The sequence below is a fragment of the Typopeltis vanoorti genome, chromosome 5 (assembly GCF_054136105.1).
Source record: "Typopeltis vanoorti isolate ZY-2024b chromosome 5, IOZ_Tvanoo_1.0, whole genome shotgun sequence".
Classification (NCBI taxonomy): Eukaryota; Metazoa; Arthropoda; class Arachnida; order Uropygi; family Thelyphonidae; genus Typopeltis; species Typopeltis vanoorti.
In genome coordinates this window covers 1349198-1369607 of record NC_143553.1, presented here as the reverse complement: position 1 = coordinate 1369607, position 20410 = coordinate 1349198, and the positions used below count along the sequence as shown (strand labels likewise).

General features: G+C 36.2%; 1 protein-coding gene across 1 annotated transcript in view; it reads left to right on the top strand.

The window, feature by feature from the left end:
- Positions 1–20410, top strand: part of Brr2 (U5 small nuclear ribonucleoprotein l(3)72Ab) — a 486889-nt gene that overhangs the window by 310418 nt on the left and 156061 nt on the right. Inside the window, exon 30 of the mRNA XM_090392214.1 lies at positions 8950–9141. Coding sequence (XP_090248340.1) covers positions 8950–9141 — 192 coding nt within the window. The remainder of the gene's footprint in view (positions 1–8949; positions 9142–20410) is intronic.

Sequence of the window (20410 nt, the reverse complement as noted above, 5' to 3'; positions counted from 1 at the left end):
CTCCACATAGCCTTTAAAGGAATGCAGAGAACCGACCAGGACTTCTGACCTAATGTCCAATCCTCACCTTCTCGTGGTGCACCCTGTTGGGTATCTACCAGGATACTGAATGAACGAGGATGGTCTGGATTTGGGATTTAGACCAAATTGTATTCTTATTGGCTTAAACCACAATATTAAATGAGGGTACACCATGAGAGAATTTCATGCCTGCTGGGGCGTCGTCCGGTTAAACAAGGCCCCTGTTGTTTTCGCCAGGGAACCAGTGCGAACAGCAAAAAGTCAGCTACAGGAACAAATTGAAAGCACATCCCAACTCAACATCACCAGAGTTAAAGATCGGTACTATCAACATAAGAAGCCTGAATGGCAAAGAAATGGAGCTAGCTGAGGAATTATATAAGTACCAGATCAACTTAATAGGGGGTGACTGAAACAAAAAAGATAAAAACTGGTGAGATCTTTCTGAGAAATAAATACAAAATGTTATATTCAGGCAATGACAATCAAGGAAAAGAAGGAGTAGCCATAGTATTCAACACAAAATACGAGGCTAATCTTCTTGAATGGCAGGCAGTCTCAAATAGTGATGTGGGCAAATATGAGAATGGGGAACTGGACAATGAGACTTATTTGTGCCTATGGTCCCACAGAAGGTTCTACTGTTGGATTCTGAATGAAGAGAAATTTAAATTATTAATACTCTCCTCAGAATCCAACATAACCCACCATGGCAAAGGCTACATTTGTAAATATTATTTAATGTAAATCACTTGTTTATAATTTAATATTCATATAACTACCTTAATTTTGTCTAATATTTAATTATTTAATCAAGATATATGTATTAATAATGAAAAGACTGTATTAAATATTATTAAGCTATTTTAATTATTACTATGTTAATATTATAAGAACTTGTATTTGATAATTTAACTGCGCATTATTTGAAATGTAAATATTCTCTATTTATTCCTGTTTGTTTTGTTGTCATGGAAACGTATGTAAGTGAGCGAGCACGTTTTGGAACACCATGTGAGGTTTATTGAAAATAGTTTTAGAAAGAAATCACGAGAACAATTTAGGCGGGAAGAATGGATATAAAAAGCGATGAACGCTGAAAGAAATTTGAATAAGAGAGACAGAAAAGAGAAGGATCGGCATTAGGTTGGAATCGGAGCAATCACAGTGCGATGATAGCGAGTCGGCAAATCACTCAAGCAGCTAATAAAGTCTACTAGTCGAGAGGTGGTTAGCTAATAAATTGTAGAATAACAATTATAGCTACGGAAGACAGCTGAATGACTACTAAATAGACTGGCAATACTTGAGTTGATATTTAATTTCAGGGCTGACCTGTCAAGGACACACAGAATCTTGAAATAAAGCACAGAGTTACTAGAATAGTAGAGGCTGTAAAATTGAAGTTTACCGTTAGCTGTGTTTAGAATTGTAGTGTCTAAAGAATTAATTGAATGCCGGAAGAGTGAACAACTGTGCATATAAAACTTCCAGTTAAGGAATTAATGTGTGTTGCCTTATTTCATGAGTGATCAGTAGTACTTCATGCAAGAATGTTTGTTTATGTGTATAGTGACCGTGAATTAATTCAGTTAATGCTTTGAAGATTTATTTTAATGAGTGCCGTTTACTGTTTAAAGTTTTTACAGTTAAAAAAAAATGTTTGTGTGTAAGTTCATGAAGAAAGAAGATTATTGGTAAGATTATTCCAACCATTAATATTCCTTTGCAGAGAAGTGTGCGAGTTTCATCCTAGAATTTCCTTATACTAACAATAACTATTGCGGAAATAAGCTAAAGTGTATTTATAAGTGTTTGCTTGTAAAGAGGTATTGCTGCAATTTTTATTGTATTTGAAACTTAAAGAACTATGAGATATTGATGCGAATGATCATTAAGGAATTTTATTAAATAGTTAAAAGGAACTGTGAGAAGAATGTATTACAGATAACAGAATTACCATTGTCTGAGCTCGTATGACTTTATTATCAGAAAGGCTGAAGTGTTTATAATAACTTATTTAGTGATTTGATCTTAAGTGTAAAATTTGTGATTCTAAATTAAATGTTAGTTTTTGTTAATCTAAAGTTGTATTTTGCCTGAATCTCTTTTACTGCACCATTCATAAAATATTCGAACCAAAGCGGGAGTGATAAATAAGTCAAATATACTCGGCCAGTATATATAATATTAACACCTAAAAGGAGAGATAGTTGTGAGTTGGTTTATTTTCAATTCTTGAACTAATTTAGATATAAAGTGGCGCAGTCTTTAAATATAAATTTTCTTTATATTTGAATTAGAAATCAACTTATAACTTATAAATTGTTTAAGAACATCATAGTGATTAACATGTCGGATCCAAGGTAAAGATTTAGAAGTAGGATCCAACACTACTAAGGTAAAAGTTGGTCCTTGGTTGGGGATCTAAATAGCAGAGTAAGAAGTGATTGTCAGAAATACAAAAATGCATTGGGAAAATTTGGAGAAAAGAGCAAAGCTAATAATAATGGCAAATACCTGTTGGATTTCTACCTAGGACATGGACTGGTTATTACTAACACCATGTTCCAACATAAAAATGTGCACAAATTCACATGGAGGGAAGAGGCAAGGAATAAGAAAAGTGTCATTGACTATGTTATTGTTGATAGTGATGTTTTCTCCCTGGTGCAGGACACCAGAGTGTACAGAGGATTTGAAATTGCAAGCGATCACTATTTAGTCTTGAGCAGGATAAAATTGAATTTCATATTGAAAAGAATGACATGTAAGAAAGTTTTAAAGCGAATAAAAGTTGAGCAGCTCTCAGATGTGAACTGTATAGACTAAAATACGCAGAGATTATTGAAAAAAAATGAAAGAGTTTGAGAACAAGAACCAAACCTTGGAGATTCAGTGGCAAACCTTGAAGAAAACCCTGATTGATTCAGCCAGAGAGGCATGTAGTGAGGTTGTCTGCAAAGATAGAAAAATCAGAACTCCATGGTAGACATAGGAAATTAAAGAGTCAGTGAAGGAAAAGGAGAAAGCATATCAAAAGTTCCTGGCAAATAAGTCAGCTTGTGCTCTTAGATAATACAGAGACAAATGTAAGAAAGCTAAGCACTATGTAAAACTTGCTAAACAAAAGTCATGGGAGGACTTTAGCAAGAACATAGAAAATAAATATCAAGAAGGCGGTAAGATATTCTGGAGAGTGTTGAAGAAGCTTAGAAATGGAGGAAAGAGGGCTGTAAAAGGAGTTAGAAATGATAAAGGTGACATGAAAACGGGAGAAAAAGATATCCTTGAAGTGTGGAGTAATTACTTCGAAAAATTACTAAATGAAACAGGCAGTGATAGCACAGTGGTAAAAAATACTCAACAGACATACAGTCACGAATACATATCCATGCTTGAAGTAGAAAAAGCCATCAAAGGCTTGAAATATGGAAAGGCATTGATGGCAGGAGTTGATGATATTTGACCAGAAATGCTGAAGTATGGTGGTATAAAAGTCTTACAGTGACTGCACTGCATAGTTCAGAAGGCCTGGACAGAGGGACGAAGTCCAAATGATTGGAGTCGAGGTCTAATAGTACCCATATATAAAAAGGGATATAAAACTGAATGTGAGAATTACAGAGGTATTTCCCCACTGAGTGTTCCAGGGAAGATTTAGGACAGTATACTCGAGAAATGGTTGAGAAGAATTGTGGAAGAAAATCTTGGTGAAGAACAAGCTGGATTCAGGAAATAGAGGTTGTCAGGATCAGATCTTCACTTTATGACAATTAGTTGAGAAAACATGGGAATATAACAAAGATCTGTATTTAAGTTTTGTCTATCTGGAAAAGGCATATGACAAGGTGCAAAGAGAGAAGCTATTCAATACACTACAGTTATATAGCATCGATGGAGCATTATATCAAGCAATACTTAGTCTTTATTTGAGTTGCAAGTCAGCAGTTAGAATTGAAGGAAGTACAGGAAGATGGTTTAATGTTAAATCTGGTGTGAGACAAGGATGTACATTATCCTCTCTGTTATTCATTATCTATATGGATCACATTATGAAGGAAAGTAGTATTAAACATGATATCAGAATTGGAGATGTTAATGTCAGCTCTTTGCTTTATGCAGACGATGTTATACTTCTGAATAAATCCACTACAAGTTTGCAAGATTCCCTGACTAAATTGAATAACTGTTGTAATAGATATGGTATGAAGGTCAGCAATAAAAAGACCAAGACAATGAAAATAGGTAGAATCGTTGAAAATGTCAACTGTGTTTTGAATGGAACCAGTGGAACAAGTAAAACATTTCAGCTACTTAGGCCTGATTTTTAGTGAAGATGGTAAATTAAATATGGAAATAGACAACAGAATGAACAAAGCTGTTATGGTAGGAAGTCAATTGAATAAATTCATATGGAATAAGAGAGAAATTAGTCAGCTAATCACTAAATTAGCTGTACAATACAATACAGTGTTCAAACCAGTTTTAACTTATGGATCTGAGAGCTAAATCAGAAGTAAAACACTTGACCAAAGACTAGAGACTGCAGATAGATATAAGAGTCCTGAGAAAGATTAGAGGCATGAACAGATGGCATCAATGGCAATATCATATTAAAAACGAAGATATTAGGAAAGAACTCGACATTGTCAGCATCCAGGAATACGTAGCAGAGCTAATCTCAGGTGGTATGGTCACTTGAACAGAATTTGCTAATCTTTAGCAAAACACTTGTTTTGCTAAAGATTAGCAAAACAAGTGTTCTCTGCCAGGTTGGCAGGAAAACAACCCGGAGGAAGACCAAGATATAGGTGGATTGATATGGTACAAAGTGCCTCTGATGATAAAAATAGAAGATATGATAATTTTGGCGTCTTGACAAGTAACAGACTTATTTGGAGGAAAATTGTTGACAGGAAGTTAGTAATGATGCAAATTTTTCATGTAGTACTATCATATCCTGTACACCCCTTGAGGGTACATGTCAGGAATTTGATGATGATGATGAAAGAGACCCTTGAACCTTATTATACTACATTTCTCATGTGACATTTTGGAATTATTCAGATTCACCATTTATTTATTCTGGTTATTGTTTGTGGAAAGGAAAAATATACCAACAGCGAGGTGGGACAGCAAAGATTTCACCTCTTTCCCTCCACTAGCTAATATCTGTATGGAACATTTTGAAAACCAAGCACTCATCATAGCTGCAAATAAACAAATAGTTTGTCTGTGCCATGTAGATGATATGGTTACCCTTTGGCTTTGGGCCTAGGCACGTTAAATACATTTTTAGCACATTAAAACAAACATTCAGAAATACACTTCACTGTAGAAATCAGTAACAAGTGTCTTCCCTTTCTGGACACAACTACTAAAAGATTTATTATCCTTTAGATTTATAGAAACTCCATACATATGGGAAGATAATTATGTAATTTGTCACATATTTGTAGCCAATATAAATTGGAGGAATATGATGCTCCTCAAGTCATTGCAACTGTGTGTGGGTGAAATGACTCTAAAAAGGAACTGACGGAGTTTGAAAGAGGCATTATGATAGGATGCCATGTTGCAGGCCTATTTGTTTAGTAGATTGTTAACATATGGTGTCACTGATTGTTGATCTGGGATGGCCTCATTTGTTAACAAATCTCTGATCATGTTCAAAGAGTGTGGTGAGTTATCAACTGCAAGTGTTACCCGCAGTGGACGACCCACCATACTCTCTGAACGTGGTCGTAGGGTGCTATGAAGAATAATATGTAAAAACCACCATTCATCGGCTTACAAATTGAATGCAGAGTTCTGTGCATTGACTGGAAGAACATGAATCTGCACAAAAAACATTCAGAATCAATGCTCACAGCATGGGTTTCCATGGTAGGACTGCAATATGTAAGCCCACATTACCGAACCAACATGCAATGTCGTCTTCAGTGGTGCAAAAAGAGCATGTACAATGGGACATGGAAACTTGAAAGCTGCATTATGGAGCAACAAATCACACTACACCTTCTACCAAGCAGATGGATGGATGCATGGTTTTTGTGACATGAATGTCGCCACACTTGACTAGCCTCTACAGAGCCCTGATCTGAACATCTGTGGGATGAACTGGAGCATCGCACAAGGTCAAGGGACGTCCATCCCACAACAGTTCAGGACTTCATTACATGCATACAGGAAGAATGGTCCAAAATTCCCATTGATTGCTATTGTATGTATGCTTGTGGAAAGTATGTTCTGTTGGATTTCTGCAGTCATTGCAGTGAAAGAGGATGTCTTGCTGTTTGTTTCTCACCTTATGGTGTCCATTGACTTCTTTCCAAACAGTGTAGATCTGTTTACATCTCCCTTGAAAAGCATAAAAATTGCGTCTGTGATCTACGTGTCAAGTCAGGACCAGCAGACCATTCCCTGGATATTCCTTCACACAAGGTTAAATGGAAGAAGGCATCACCATAAGTTTGAGTGACTATTTTTTAGAATCAGCATTGGCTATGAAGCACTTCCTCAACTTCAAGTATGGCTACATGAATTTGCCAAAGATCTGGGAGACAGCCATTTTAAGGCCAAATATAGCCTGACTTCTCCAAATTAACTTTATGGTCATCTGGTCCCTTCAAGGATATCTTGTTAGGATATTAGTTCTTTCTCAGTTGCAAGTTGAATTGTTTCAACAACTATCTAGTTGATTTCTATATGCTTGTCACAGTTGTAATTTGTGCTCAGAAGTTGCTAGGTAGAAAGCAGCAAAATATTAGTGAGTTCAGTAAATTATATGTAATTAATAAAGTAAGCGATATGGCTTCATTAATTATGTTAATTGATTTGATAGAGAATGGGAATATTATTGATGCTAATTTTGATGAACAGCTGAAGTGTTTGTAGAGGATGCAAGCAGTGGAAACTAGCACCTGTATGAAAGTGAATCAAGTGTGGGATCATTGATCAGCCTGATTGCCTTTTCTGTATACAGAATCCAGTGTATTTAAGCAGCTCTTGAGGGCACCACCCCAGATGTGGGAGCGGTATTCACTGGTCAGACAGATTGTATAAAATTAGGAACTGTTTGAGGTTAGAGTTACACTTCTGAAAGTTACTAGGCCCTGGTTCTTTTTAAAGCATTTCTTTCCGATATAAATTTCATTTTTAATCTTCTCAGAACTAAATGGTGATCATCTCCTATTTCTATATTTTCTGTCCTGAACAATCATGAAGATATCACTCAATAATAGGATCCTCATTGAGACTTTTATTTCTTGGATCTTCTTTCCATATAAATTTGTGCAGAGCTTTATACTGGAGCATAGTATTAGTAAGGACTTGTCAATGTCCTGAACAGAAATCTAATAGGTACTTGCAATTGTTTTTAGCTTATCTGAAATATCTTTATCTTCATTTCTCATATCACCTTTGTCATCTGAACTTTTTTAAACATTTCTAAACTTTTTTTAAATAGTTTCCTGTACATTTTGCCAGATTCCACTTTGCCACTGAAATCTAATAGGTACTTGCCATTGCTATTAGATTTTCTCTTTTCTCTGAATTTCTCAAAACATTTCTGTATGTTTGGTATTCATGTCCTACTCTGCTGTTTAGTTCTCCAAGAACCTGCTTTGTGTGATGTCTTTGAAAATTTCTTTACCTTTTCCTTAATAGAATCTTCTCTGGGACCATAAGCACAAATAGTTAATCCCTCCTTTCTCTGATCACTGTTGCCCAAATAGAACATGCTATTTCTTATTTAACAGAATCTCACTTTTTTTTTCTTTTTAATTTCGATAATACCAGTTATGTTGATCTATCGTTTCTCTAATTCTTCCACCAGTTCCACTTTTTTTCCATTAATTCCTTTTTCATTGATGGTGCTTGCTTTGAATTCTACACATATTGAGTTGGAGTTTGTTTCAACTCTACTTGTCTGTGGGCATCCTTTCAACCAACTGAGCCGATGCTGACATTTATGAGTTGGTTAGGACTAAATGGCCTCACCTTCTTTGGGAACTAAAAGGTGTTAGCAAGTTTTATACACAAACTAATATACAATCACTCAAAATTTAGCAAAGATTATATCTGAAAGGATTTTGTAATTAAATCCTCTTAATTAAGATGATTGCTCATGTGATTGTCACCATAAGGAAATTGAAATTATTCCTCAACAAATGTTGAATATCTAGTGATCATCTCCAGAATAGCAAGAGCAAATGTACTTGTGAACAATTACAAGCTACTCGCTCTTGTAGCTGTTGGGCTATTGTCTTGGAACTGCTTTTGAGCTGGGATTTCCTTCTAAACTGTTTCTTAGTGACTTTTTTTCCCTCCAACCTGTGGGAATTTGATATTTTCTTCTCTTTTTCTGGGTAAATCACAAGACAAGATAGTCTTCAGACTTTGTTTTGAATGAAATAGCACTAAAACCATTCTTCCCTCCTCTTGTCATATCTCAGAACGCAGTTCATATTTCAGTTGACTTTGTGAAAGTAATTAGTGCTTGCAATTCTGGCATTATCACCATTCTTGCAGAACATCTGAAGATTTAATGCATACCGTAGGAAGATGAAAGACATTTTATTACTGTTAAAATGTTGCTTAACACGCCTTCCTTTATGCATAACAGCATATATGTAGTTATTTTCTCATGGTGACAGCCAAAAATCTGCATAATGTATTATTTGTTCATACTTCATTCATACATAATTCTTGAATTATTACATCCTTATGTGCTTACTGCTTTATATCCAGTAGTTAGCTGAGGTTAATAGTCTCATTTATTAGAATGACTGGTTACTTAATTTCTAAAAAATATATGTAGAACAAGCCTAAACATGTAACTGATATATTTAAAATGTGTTAACTTTCTGTTTTTATATCAGAAATGGGAATGTCTAAATAACTTTTTTTCATAAAACTCTTTAGCCCATCCTTGAGGTTATTTGTTCTCGTATGCGCTACATTTCATCCCAGATTGAACGCCAGATTCGCGTTGTGGCTTTGAGTTCTTCACTTGCTAATGCTAAAGACGTAGCACAATGGCTTGGTGCAGGCACAAATTCAACCTTTAATTTCCATCCAAATGTACGCCCTGTACCACTAGAATTACATATTCAGGTGAGTTTTTAAATTTGTTAGTTTTTGTTAGTTCTGTTGTATATAATTCATATTCTGTGTATATATATTATTATTATTATCATCATCATCTAAGACCTCCAGGGAGTCAAGGACTCATCAAGAGAGACTATAAATCACCCTAGCCAACTGTCATACCTTCCTTTAAATTCATTCACACTAGATGCACACACTACCTCTAAAGGCAAACTATTCACTCACTCACTATTCTGTGAGTGGAAACCCTAGCTGCTACCCCTTTCTTGACTGCAAACAAACTTTGCCATGGATGCCCCAGTATTTTCTCCCCACCTTCCATATAACAAAAAATTTCATCAGACAATATCCTCTAACACCCATTCAGAAGTTTATTGACTTCTATAATATCATGCCTCTTTCTCTTGTTAACTAAATTCTTTAATCCACATACTTAGTCTTTCATTATAATCTAAATCTCATAATCCAGATACTCTTCTTGTAACTCTTTCTTTTCAAAATTCTATGCTTCATTATCCACTTGAAACCCTAAGAGCAAATCTGTTGACAGTAATCCAGGTGTGTCTTATCAAGGCCTTATAAAGAGGTAAAATGACTTATCCTTATATGTCAAGGTTCACTTCAACATCGCAATTATTCTCTGAGTTGTATTTCCAAGTTTTGCTCTGTGACCTTTGAACTTCAAATTCCTGTCCACCATTGTACCAAGATCCCTAGTCTCATCAGTTTCTTATAGCATAACCCTGCTCATATGCCACTGGATATCGTCATGCCAAAGTACCTAACTTTACGCTTACTGATAGCCATTTTGTTTGCTCAGACTTTCAGCCTATTCAAATCATTTTGTAAGTGATGGATATCAGTAGCATACCTGATTGCCCTTGCTATCTTCGCATCATCGGTAAACAATTGCACATCTGATGTTAGACCCTGCCTGATGTCATTAATGTACAGATCGAACAATAATGGCCCAAGGACCGAACCCTGAGGTTCATCACTGATCACCTTAAATCTGGCAGATTCACACCCACTGTATACCACTTTTTGTTAGCTATCTGTCAACCATCCCCTGATTCAAGTCAAAAGATTATATTCCAATCCCATATTCTCCAGTTTATGCAACAGCCTTTCGTGTGGTATCAAATGCCTTAGCAAAATACAACATTATCATAGTGTATCTATTCCCTTTATCCAGCTTGGCTCGTTACATTGTTATAAAATATGAACAGATTACTAAAACATGACCTTCCTTTAGTAAACCTATACTGCTCCTTGCAGAATATAGCTTGTTTGTCTGCTCATTTCTGTATGCAAGTTCTCACCAACTTATGACTCAAGTTATACAAACATGTGAAAGGCCTGCCCTATTTGGCTGAATATTCCTTTAGCAAACTTGCTGATATTCCATCTATCCCTATTGACATATTCTTTTATCTCTAGGTTATGCAACAGCTCTTCAACCTCTTTTTCATGCACTTCTAACTCTTCATGCAATGTAGCAGTAGTATTGTGCATCAGTTACATACATCTGGTTTATATATCTTAGTAAAGTGAGCACTCATCAATTGAACAATCTCGTTAGCTTCTGACAATAGAGTACTATCTGCATTCAATAAAGTTATTCTTCCACATCCATTCTTTCTTTTGCTTGTGGCATAACAATACAGTTCTTTTCGAATGCATTTAGCTTGCATAGCCAATTTCTTTTCATACTCCGATTTAGCTTTCCACACAATACTTATTACTTTTCTGGCCTGCACTTCATATATTTCATAACTCTTTTCATTCTTATTCTCATGATATTCTTTCCACATCCATTTGATTCCTACCCTATTTATTCTTTGAACTCTCATGACACATTCTGATATTACATCATTTAAGTATTTTTTTAAATGCTTCCCATTTATATTCTTCCATCCAGAAACCAATACCATTCTGCTGAACAAGCACTACTCTTATATTCTACTCCATATTCTTAAGCTGGCAATACTTCCACTGATAATACCACCTGTTCACTCTTCTAATTGTTTTCCTGTCTCTAGTCTTTGATCAACTGCTTTACTTCTAACCCATCTATCATTCGAAAAAAATTCCACACAACCAAAACTTTCTACTATGTAGTATTCTTTCGGTTCCCCAAATGAAAGAATGGTTTTAATGCTATTATACAGCCATAGCCAAGTTAGCCGGTCTTGGGTGTGGACAGCAAGGTTTTTTCCACCAGTTTATCTGGAGTTTTTCATCCCGCAAGCAGGCAAACCGGTCAAGTGAACACACACGGATTATAGTCAGGAATACTGACTCAGCCATAGGTCTGATTCATCAGCTATGCCAGTTCCGGAGCCTGGACAAAATTTGGGGGGATGGGGAGACTGAGATGGTGCCGTACCTCCTCGTAAAGGGGGACTTACGGCCGTGTATCATCATACGATTATTATTATTATCCTAATTCATCTCATGGATACATAAGTAAAAATTACTTTCAGCATTGTATTATATACAGCTAATGTCTTCACTAACTTCTCTCTTATTCCATATAAATATATACAGTTCACTTCCTGCAACTCCCTCCAACATGCCTGTTATGTTGTGATGCCAGAATGTCAGCTTTTTCTTGGGTGCTGTAAGAGTGGCTCCACCTGGATGAAATGGAGTGATAGCACAAATCAATTGAAGTTGCATCCATTGGCCTCTGCAGGGTACCAGAAGAATGGCTTCCAATTTGGACATGATACAACTTTTTTAGTACTGACCTTTATGAAGTTTGATTTCTTGATAGTTGATTGCATTTATTGCACGATTCATTGCAGAATGAGTATGATGAGTAGAAGAAAATGCATGCACTTCTCCAAGACCAGTCAACATATCAAATTATAGATCGAGATCCCACCAACTCACAAAAGAATAAGGTGTGCAAGTTATTGAACAAAGTTACTTCCTGGCCAAAAGAAACAGTCAACAAACTCAAACCCTTTCACATTAAAACGCCCAGTATATGCGGAGCTCCAAAAATTCACAAACAAGATACACCTTTATGCCCTATTGTAGATAGTATAAACAGTTCTACTTATAAACTAGCTAAACATTTAGCCAAACTACTAGCCACTTGCACAAACAATTCTCCTTCTTTTGTTAAAAATTCTACCCACTTAAAAAGTATTTTAGAAAACCACACCTTAAATAGTTCAGATTTAATGGCGAGTTTTGATATCACCTTACTATTCACGAATGTACCATTAACTGAAACCCTTAATTTACTAAATTCACAATTTCCCCCTGATATATTTCAGCTGTTTAAATTCACAGTACAGGCAGGTTATTTTACATGGAAAGGGAAAATATACAAACAATTAGATGGGACAGCTATGGGTTCCCCCCCCCCCCCCCTTAGCCAACTTCTACATAGAACATCTGGAAAAGTTAGCTATCAACACAGCCTCTCTCTCAAACTTAGTCTCTGTCTATGCTATGTTGATGATGTGTGTGTGCTATTTGGCCACATGGCCCAGACACATTGAATACATTTTTAATGCATCTAAATAGCCAGCACCCTAAAATCCACTTTACAATGGAACTAGAAGCCAATGACTGCTTGCTCTTCCTGGACACACTGATCACACGTCTTCCAGAAGGTCCCTTATCATTCTCGGTTTATAGAAACTCACAAATACAGGGAGATATTTACACAAATAATCACACCATCACCCTTCTCAACAATATGGTATCTTAAAAACACTAACCCATAGAGCTAGAGAAATTTGTTCCAATGACATTGCTCTCACCTGCATCACACCTTCCTGACCAATGGCTATAACCTCCATAAGATAGATAAAATACTTAATGCTACCCAAAAGTTCCCCCCACTATCTACCATAGAAGACTACAACAGACCATGCTCTGGATACTCCTGCACATAGAATCAATTGGAAAAAAAACAGAAGTACTGCACAGAAGCCTTAAAACATACTCCAAACCTCAACAAATATGGCTGTATAAATCTACCAAAGATTTGGGAGACAGTCATCCTAAGGCCAAATTAATTTTTTTTTTTCGAAGCTTTGGACTACTGTTTTGGACTAGTATTTTTCAAAACTTCAGACTACTGTTTTTTTGTTGTTTTTTTTTAACTTAGATGGTGCCTAATTAGGACTTTAGTCTTGTTGCACGCTGCAATTACTTATACTAGTCCCACTGTTACACCGAATTGTGGTTGTCTCGCTATTGTAACAAACTTTGTTTGTGTGCTCAGAAGATGCTGGATATAATATCAGCGAAATATTAGCTTTTAAGTTAATAAATAGTTATTTTCTTATCAATCTGTGTTCGCATCAATAGCGTTAAAATCCAATTCAACATGTCTGGGTGAAATTGATGCAAGAAGGGAACTGATAGAGTTTGAAAGAGCCATTGTGAAAGAATGCCATGTTGCAGGCCTGTCTGTTCAGCATTGACAAATTGGGCCTTCCCAGATCAACAGTCAATGATGCCATATTAAGATGTAAGCTCAGGGAGTCGCCTGCAAGTACTACCTACAGTGGATGACCCACCACACTCACTGAATGTGACCATAGGGTGCTATGAAGGATAATATGTAAAAACTGCCATTTATTGGCCTTCACATTGAATGCAGAGTTCCATGAGTCACACAAAAACATTCAGAACCAAGGCTCACAACATGGTTTTCCATTGTAAGGCTGCAATATTACTCAAACCAACATGCAGTATCATCTTCAGTTGTTCCAAAAGCATGTACAGTAGGACATGGAATCTTGGAAAACTGTGTTATGGAGCAATGAATCATGCTACACCCTCCACCAAGCAGATGGATAAGTGTGGATGTGGTGGATGCCTGGTGAACATCTCTTGCCGGTGTGCATAACCTCATCAATTAAATATTGAGGTGTGGTGTTGATGGTATGGACCAGTTTTTTTTTTTTTTTTTTTTTTTTTTTTAACCATCGAAAAAACATTCCATATCCGTTCTAGATACATTCTGCTACACAGTATTTACTGTTATTCATCAAACAAGATGAATTCAAGTCTTCACATACAGTATTGTGCAGCACTCATTGAAGCCCTATTTTCTGACCTCATGCTGAAATCTCCTTATTTTATTTTATTTTTCAATCTCTATCATATCTCCTTTCTCACACTCACTCACCTCTTTAACACTGTACCATTTTGCATTCTATCACCTTCATTTTGCATTCTTGCTTGAGTTCTGCTTAGCACTTCTCATGCCATTTTATTGGTACTATATTTTATTTGCTACTTCATTTGAATTTCTGCTCACATTTGACCATCACTCTCCTCAGTCTGCCTAATTATCACATATTTCTTGAGAATTTTGGCACTACTGTTTTCATTATTCACTGTGGGTATTATACAGTACCTCACATACACACAGTTTATCAGTACATATATATTTTTCTTTCACAGCCATTTTTTATTCACTGCTGAGTGAAGCATCCCTCTAAGTGATTGTTATATAATTATATCACACATATAACTATATAATGATCACCTATTCGCAGAGTTAATTAAAAGACGCTCAGATTAATTAGTAAATAAAAATACTCATGCAGTGCTAAATATTTAAAAAAATGTAAGCAAAAATTTTAACTTGTTTTGGACAATGTCAGCTGTATCCTCACTGAGCATTCCTCATTATTTCATTTCCTACTAGTAATGATAAAAGTTGCTGCCTTTGAGGTATATGAGTTTAATATCTCATTATTGTCTTCCTTATTTATCATATTCCATCTACTAATAATAAACATTTCTAAATTGAGAAAAGAAACAGCATCTTAAAATTTTTTGAATACTGCCTCATGACTGACATGGCGCTCATTTTTTAATCTGTAGATACTGATACTAAACACGTGTAGACACTGTTCCACCAGATTGGCAACCACCACCATTACTCTTCTTTCCTCTAAACATAAAAACTGTGCAGCTGCCAGTCGACATGCATGCATGGTTCAGCTTCACACTTATTGAACCAACTTCCCATCTATTTTGATTCACCAAATTTTTATTCCTCCTATCTCTCTTATTTGGAATTACTTCATCATCATCAAATTCCTGACATGCACCCTCAAGGGATGTACAGGATAAGATAGTGCTACATGAAATATTTACATCATTACTAACTTCCTATCTACAATTTTCCTCCAAATCAATCTGTGTTACCTGTCAAGACTCCAACATTATCAGATCTTATATTTCTATCTTCTAAGGTGCTTTTTACAGTATCAATTAATTTATATCTTGGTCTTCCTCTGGGTCTCTTTTCTGCTCACCTGGCAAAGAACACTTGTTTTGTTAATCTTTTCTCTCCCATTCTGTTTAAGTGATCATACCAATGAGATCATCTCCGCTAACACATTCCTGGATGCTAATAATGTCAAGTTCTTTCCTAATATCCTTGTTTTTAATATGATATTGCCATTAATGCCATCTGTTCATGCCCGTGATCTTTCTCAGGACTCTCATATCTGCAGTCTCATACATGTCAATTTTCGGCTATGCATCATTAACGCATGGAATCATTATATTTCTCGACAAATAGTGTAATTAGAGACAGCTGGAATAAAAATGGTGCTAACTAATGAATCACATCTCCCCTCCAACAGAAACTGCTGTATAGACTCAAGCAAAACCACATGTTGCTGGTGCAACATATGGTTTTGCTTCACACCACCCTGTTGTAAATGTGTTAAAACCAAGAATAGTGAATGTGTTTCACATATTATGGAATTCGGTTGAAGGGAATTAGCATTTCAACTCAGCTGTTGAAGTGCTAATTTGTCTTTGGTTCGTGTGATATTTTGTTAATACCGCACCAATCATATGCACTTCTTCATAGCTGCTTTACGTATCTCAAGTCTTGTAAATTACTGGTTGAAATATTGCAAATAATTTGCTTGAAATATTGGGAATGAAGATGAAGCTATTTGGATAGATGACTGACGATGCACACAAATAAACTGTTCTCGATGCTTAAAGTAGAAATAGCGAGTAGGAGCTTCTTGGTAAGTCACACCATTTGCAGTTTTTTTCCTGAAAACTTTATAGTTTCTGAAATCCCCGCATATATCTCGCACCATGATTTTTTAGCTTTAATTTTTATGCTATTTTATTTTATGCTTTTAATGGGGGAAAAAGTGCGAGTTATATTCGAGTAAATACTGTAACTTTTTTAGCTTTCAAATTCTTAAGTATGGATCATTGGTTAATGACTGGATTTATAAAATGCACAAAAGAGAGCAATATAGCAAATACAAGTAGCTGTAAGCAGCAAGAAAATGTTGATATTGCATCGGGATCAAATGAAATTGATAAGGATGCGTCGTCTGACATCTCTAGAAAACCAACTAGGAAGAAGAAGATGAAAACTCTTTGTAAGTATGACATGAATTACTTGAAATGTGGATTTTCATGGACAGGAAATGAAGAGGAACCTATTCCAAATTTTGTTCGATTAGAAATAAATCATATTTTTTGTTTACATGAACATATAAATTCAAATAAAATAGACATTTACAGTGAAATATACTTTATTTATTTATCATTTGAAAAGGGGGGGTACTTGTTAATAATGAAAATTTAAGAAAGGGTATGCGGATATCTGAAGTTTGAGAAACACTGCTCTAGTGTCCTGCACCAGTGAGAAAACGTTGCTATCAGCAGTTTCTTATTCCTTGCCTCTTCTCTCCATGTGAATTTGTACACATTTTTATGTTGGAACATTGTGTTAGTAATAACCAGTCCATGTCCTGAGCAGAAATCCAACAGGTATTTGCCATTATTGTTAGCTTTGCTCTTTTCTCCAAATTTTCCCAAAATATTTGTGTATGTCCGACAATCATTTCCTACTCTGCTATTTAGATCCCCAACAAGGACCAACTTTTTATTTTGCATTGTGTCAGTTGTTTTCTCTAAAACCTCAAAAAAATTCCACCATTTCTACCTTAATAGAACCTTCTGTGGGACCATAGACACAAATAAGTCTCATTGTTCAGTTCCCCATTCTGATATTTGTCCACATCACTCTACTTGAGACTGCCTGCCATTCAAGATTATCTTCATATTTTGTGTTGAATACTATTGTTAGGCCCCACTTCCTTTAATCTTATACTTTATGGGTTTCCTTAAAGTCTTGCCTATGTGTGTGTGTGGCACATGGTATCTCTGGGTCACAAAGGAATAGCCTGAGGGTCGAGCCAAAACCTACGTGGCGGACTCTTTGTTAACAACTTCTCATTAAGTCCTAAGAAAATTTATTTCTTTCTGCTGTGCCACTTAGGACCCTTAGATTAATTAGAATGTTAATCAAGAAGTTGGCAAGAAGTGAACAAAGATAACACAAGATATGCAATCGTGACCGTGAATTATTTTCTATAAATCTCCCGACCAGATTCATAACTAATTTTACGAGAGTGCATCGAATTCCATAAAGAGACAAAATCGGTTAAGGAATAGCAAGGTTTATTAAGCATAATATACATACTGCTAATAATACAAGTAAAAAGGTTCCATTCAAAATCTAGCTAAGGAATAAATCATATCTGAAAACTTATATACCTTCTACAGACAACTCCATCAAAATTTCAAGCAATCTAAGATATTCTATACAAAACGTATTTCTTACACTATGATCTTAATCTTTACAATCTCAGTTAACTTTTACTCTATAGATCAAATCCTGTTAAGCATTCTTAATTACACATAATATTTAGATTCATACAGTGCCTCCTTTCGTAATCTACAACAAACAAGTCTTTTCTCATACAGTCTCTTTTAGTTGCTATCCCTGAGTCTCTTGTCATTAAAGTTTTACACAATATTAATTTCTGGATTCACACACATAACAAAGAATAAATTGTCTACTTATCTATACTCCTTTGTTCCTCTTTTTTCGATCGTCGATATTTGAATGCGATCATCTCCTTGACCTCTGTTATCACAGTATTCAGGACACGTACATTACTCGACGTTCCATGCGGTGCAGCTTGCTGCTGTATCTCGGGATTAGATTTCCTGCTGAAAACCGTCTGATCGCATTCCAGCGATGGACCATGCACCCAGAGCTCCGATCAACCTCATAGTGAGACTAAGAAACGAGAGGGGGGGTATAAAAGGGTTCTAACCCTTTTATACTTCCTCCCTATCGGCCATCACTATAACTTTGGCCATTTCACACAGCACATAGATTTTGGCGTCACATGTGTCTGACCTCATATTGTCCGATTGTCTCCCGCCACTTCTAATCACGTTCCGCGAGCATGAGACCGCTTGGGGCAACGCTCTGCTTTGCTCCCCGAACTTCGAGCTTATGTTTACCCAGATTATGTTGTTCTGGTTCTTGCACGTATTTTCACAATGAAGGTTAATTCATACTAAAGATAATGTCGACCTTAATTCAGTATTAAATTATACACATAATAATTGCACACTTTTTCTACATATTCTTTTCTTTTATACCAAGTAAATAACATCTCATTACTTGACAATTCTTTCTTTTCTCATTAATGTATTCAAAACTACTCATACCTAGATAACAAGCATGTATTTAGGTTTCTTATTAGGTGTTTGCTCTATATTCTAACTTATCAGGGTATAACAAAGGTCCCTCCTTCAAATGAAAATTTTTCTAAAATTTTATATATTCAAGTGTTCCTCTCTTCAACTCCGGAAGTTTTCTAATAGAGATCTCACCGTCTTCCCCCCCCCTCTTTTTTTTATTTTTTTTTTTATAAACTGCTTCTAATATGGAAGAACCGTGCGCATCTCAGGTTATTTCTACATTCACCTACATAACCAAGAGATGTGTTTGTTTTTCTGGATTTTCTTTCCTTTTTTCAACTTGATTGTAATAAAATTTCATTGCCACTGGTTTACTCTCTTCCAATTTCAAGTTCTCCTCACTGAGCTCGTGAGGATCTGCTTCCTTCAACAAATGAGGCTCTTTTATGTCTAAATTATCATTGTTAGGTTCAGTGATTGAACTACTGACCTGGTCCCTTTTGTGTTGTTTCTGAGGTTTATGTCTGGACGAATCCCCTTCTTTCTTGTAAGGGATTTCGTTTTGTCTTTCCTTTGAGATTCGCCTCTTTCCAAGGATATGTACCTCTTTCTTGGCATAATCACATTTGAAGTTGTACCTCTTCAATAAATCATCTCCTAGAATGAGTTTGATTTGTGGCAGAGAAGTCCTGGATAAAACCAGAAATTCATGCCACACTCAGTCTGAATTCGGGTAGGTACAGCTTTAGTTATGCAGACTTAGTGGCATGAGCTGTGGAGGCAGTAACCAGTTACTGTTACTGGCCTTCTGAGGTATGTAACACTATTCTATTTGCATGTGTGTAGGACTTAGGCTCCTCATTATAATTTCCATTGGTTTGCCTCCTACCACTGTAGCAATTGCGAGCAAGATGCCCAATCCTGTCACACTTAAAACACCTGGGAGGTTCTCTATTATCACTTAAATTTCTGATTGTCCCGTGATCTGATGGAAGTACTATTTTTTCTTGGGAGGTAAGAGCTGTGATTTTCTCCATGACAGTGTCTATTCGGCCAAGAAGGGGCCTTTGTAGCCTCTCGCCCTTCTCGCGAATTAAACTTTTTGTTTTGTCCATCTTGATAATATTAGGTTCTGGGGACCTTCACAGATATTGTTTCCAGTCTCCTCATTACCTCGTTCAACTGCTCCATGACAGGCTTCTGGAGAAGTTCTACTTCCTGTTTAACTATGGCACTGATCTTACAAGTTTCAGGAAGGATTTCAGTCAATTTATTTACTGTTTCACCATCATTGCCCTCGTTTCCCTTTCTTATCCTGGATTTGTCCCTTTTCTCTCTACACTCCTGTTCTTGTTCAGGTTGCCTTATTGTGCGGCGGTTTTCCTCACCCCAGTTTATAAGACCGGCAGCAGATGTGGGATGGATGTCTCCAAGTATCTGCTCCTGCTCCTTAACCACATTGTAGCATTCACTCAGACTAGTCACTCTTTTGTTGAAAGCAATTTCTTTTAGCTCCTGTCTCACTCCTTGCCTGAATTGCTGGAAGACCGCCCAGTCCAGATGGGGTCTTTCCTCACTGGAGACACTTAAAGAACTGGCCTCCGTTAGCAATCTATTCTGAAAGTTAGAAACACTCTCCCTATCTTTCTGAATACATCTCTGGAGCTTCCACAGATTAGGTCCCAAACTTCTCAGTTTAGAATATTGAGAAATTAGTACCTCTCTGAATTTGGAGTACTCCAGAGTT